General features: G+C 38.5%; 1 protein-coding gene across 1 annotated transcript; it reads left to right on the top strand.

Moving 5' to 3' along the window:
- The first annotated feature begins 231 nt into the window (after positions 1 to 231).
- On the top strand, positions 232 to 1,089 carry LOC120353208 (craniofacial development protein 2-like). The gene has a single exon (XM_039436038.1). It carries the CDS (start codon positions 232 to 234, stop codon positions 1,087 to 1,089), a length of 858 nt encoding a protein of 285 aa, XP_039291972.1.
- Positions 1,090 to 1,309: the final 220 nt, after the last annotated feature.

Below are 1,309 nucleotides of genomic sequence, written 5' to 3'. Positions count from 1 at the left end.
AGATTTATTCTTTGCCACCTGGAATGTTAGAACTCTGAATAGGGCGGGAAACGCTGCCGTGCTAAGGAATATGATAAAAAGTATGGAGTGGGAATTGCTGCTCTGCAGGAAATTAGATGGAAAGGGAATGGAATGATGGACCTGGGAAATCATACCTTGTTTTACAGTGGTCATGCGCAAAATACCTTTGGGACAGGATTCCTTGTAGATAGAAAATAAAAGGATAGAGTAATGGATTTCAATGCTGTCAATGAGAGAATTTGTGTGATACGAATAAGAGAAAAATTTTTCAATATAACTTTGATCAGTGTACATGCACCAACCAATGAAGCCGATGAAAACGATAAAGATGCATTCTATGATAATTTAGAAGAAATATATAGAAAAGTACCTGATCATGATGCAAAAATCGTCCTCGGTGACTTCAATGCTAAAATTGGTAGAGAAATATGTTTTAGACCAGTAATAGGCATACACAGCTTACATGAAGAGAGTAATGCCAATGGACTTGGTGTGATAGACTTTGCCAGTGGCAAAAATATGACAGTTAGTAGTACTTACTTCAAGCACAAGGACATTCATAAGATGACTTGGTGCTCACCAGATGGAGTAACACGAAACCAAATCGACCACCTTTTAATTGATAAGAGGCATGGCACTGACATATTGGATGTGAGAAGTTACCGAGGTGCGGACTGTGATACAGATCACTATCTTGTTAAAATCAAATACAGGCAAAGAATAAATAATATGAAGAAATTTCGAGGAGTGAGCCAAAAGAAATTCGACAGTGAGAAACTGATAAAAGATGAAGAACTACGAGAGAGGGACAGTCAAAAATTGGTGGAAAAAATAGAGAGAATGCAAGGTGGAGAGAGTGTTTCAGTGGAGGAGCAGTGGAAGAATATTAAGCAAGTTGTTACAGAATCTGCACAAGAAACAATTGGGTACAAAAAACAGGACAAGAGAAATGTATGGATGGATGATGAATGTTTGAAAGCATTGGAATGTGGCCAGAATGAGAATGATAAGTCGCAGAACAAGAGCTACTACAGTAACTTTCCAAGAGAAACGGAGATATGCCAGTAAACTATGCCGTCAAAAGAAAAGACAGTATGAAAAAGCTAAAATAGAAGAAATTATGGAATTTGCCACGGCAAGAGATGCCAGGAAGATGTACCTAAGGATACGAGAAGGGAAGGCTGGATTTCAACCTAGGACATCTTTATGTCAAGACAAGCAAGGAAATTTAGTAGGAGGGGAAAGGCAAATAATGGACCGCTGGAAAGAGTACTTCTGCGACTTATTG

The sequence above is a fragment of the Nilaparvata lugens genome, chromosome 10 (genome assembly GCF_014356525.2).
Source record: "Nilaparvata lugens isolate BPH chromosome 10, ASM1435652v1, whole genome shotgun sequence".
NCBI lineage: Eukaryota > Metazoa > Arthropoda > Insecta > Hemiptera > Delphacidae > Nilaparvata > Nilaparvata lugens.
Note: the sequence above shows the minus strand (reverse complement) of the source record. Positions and strands in the feature narration are given on the sequence as shown.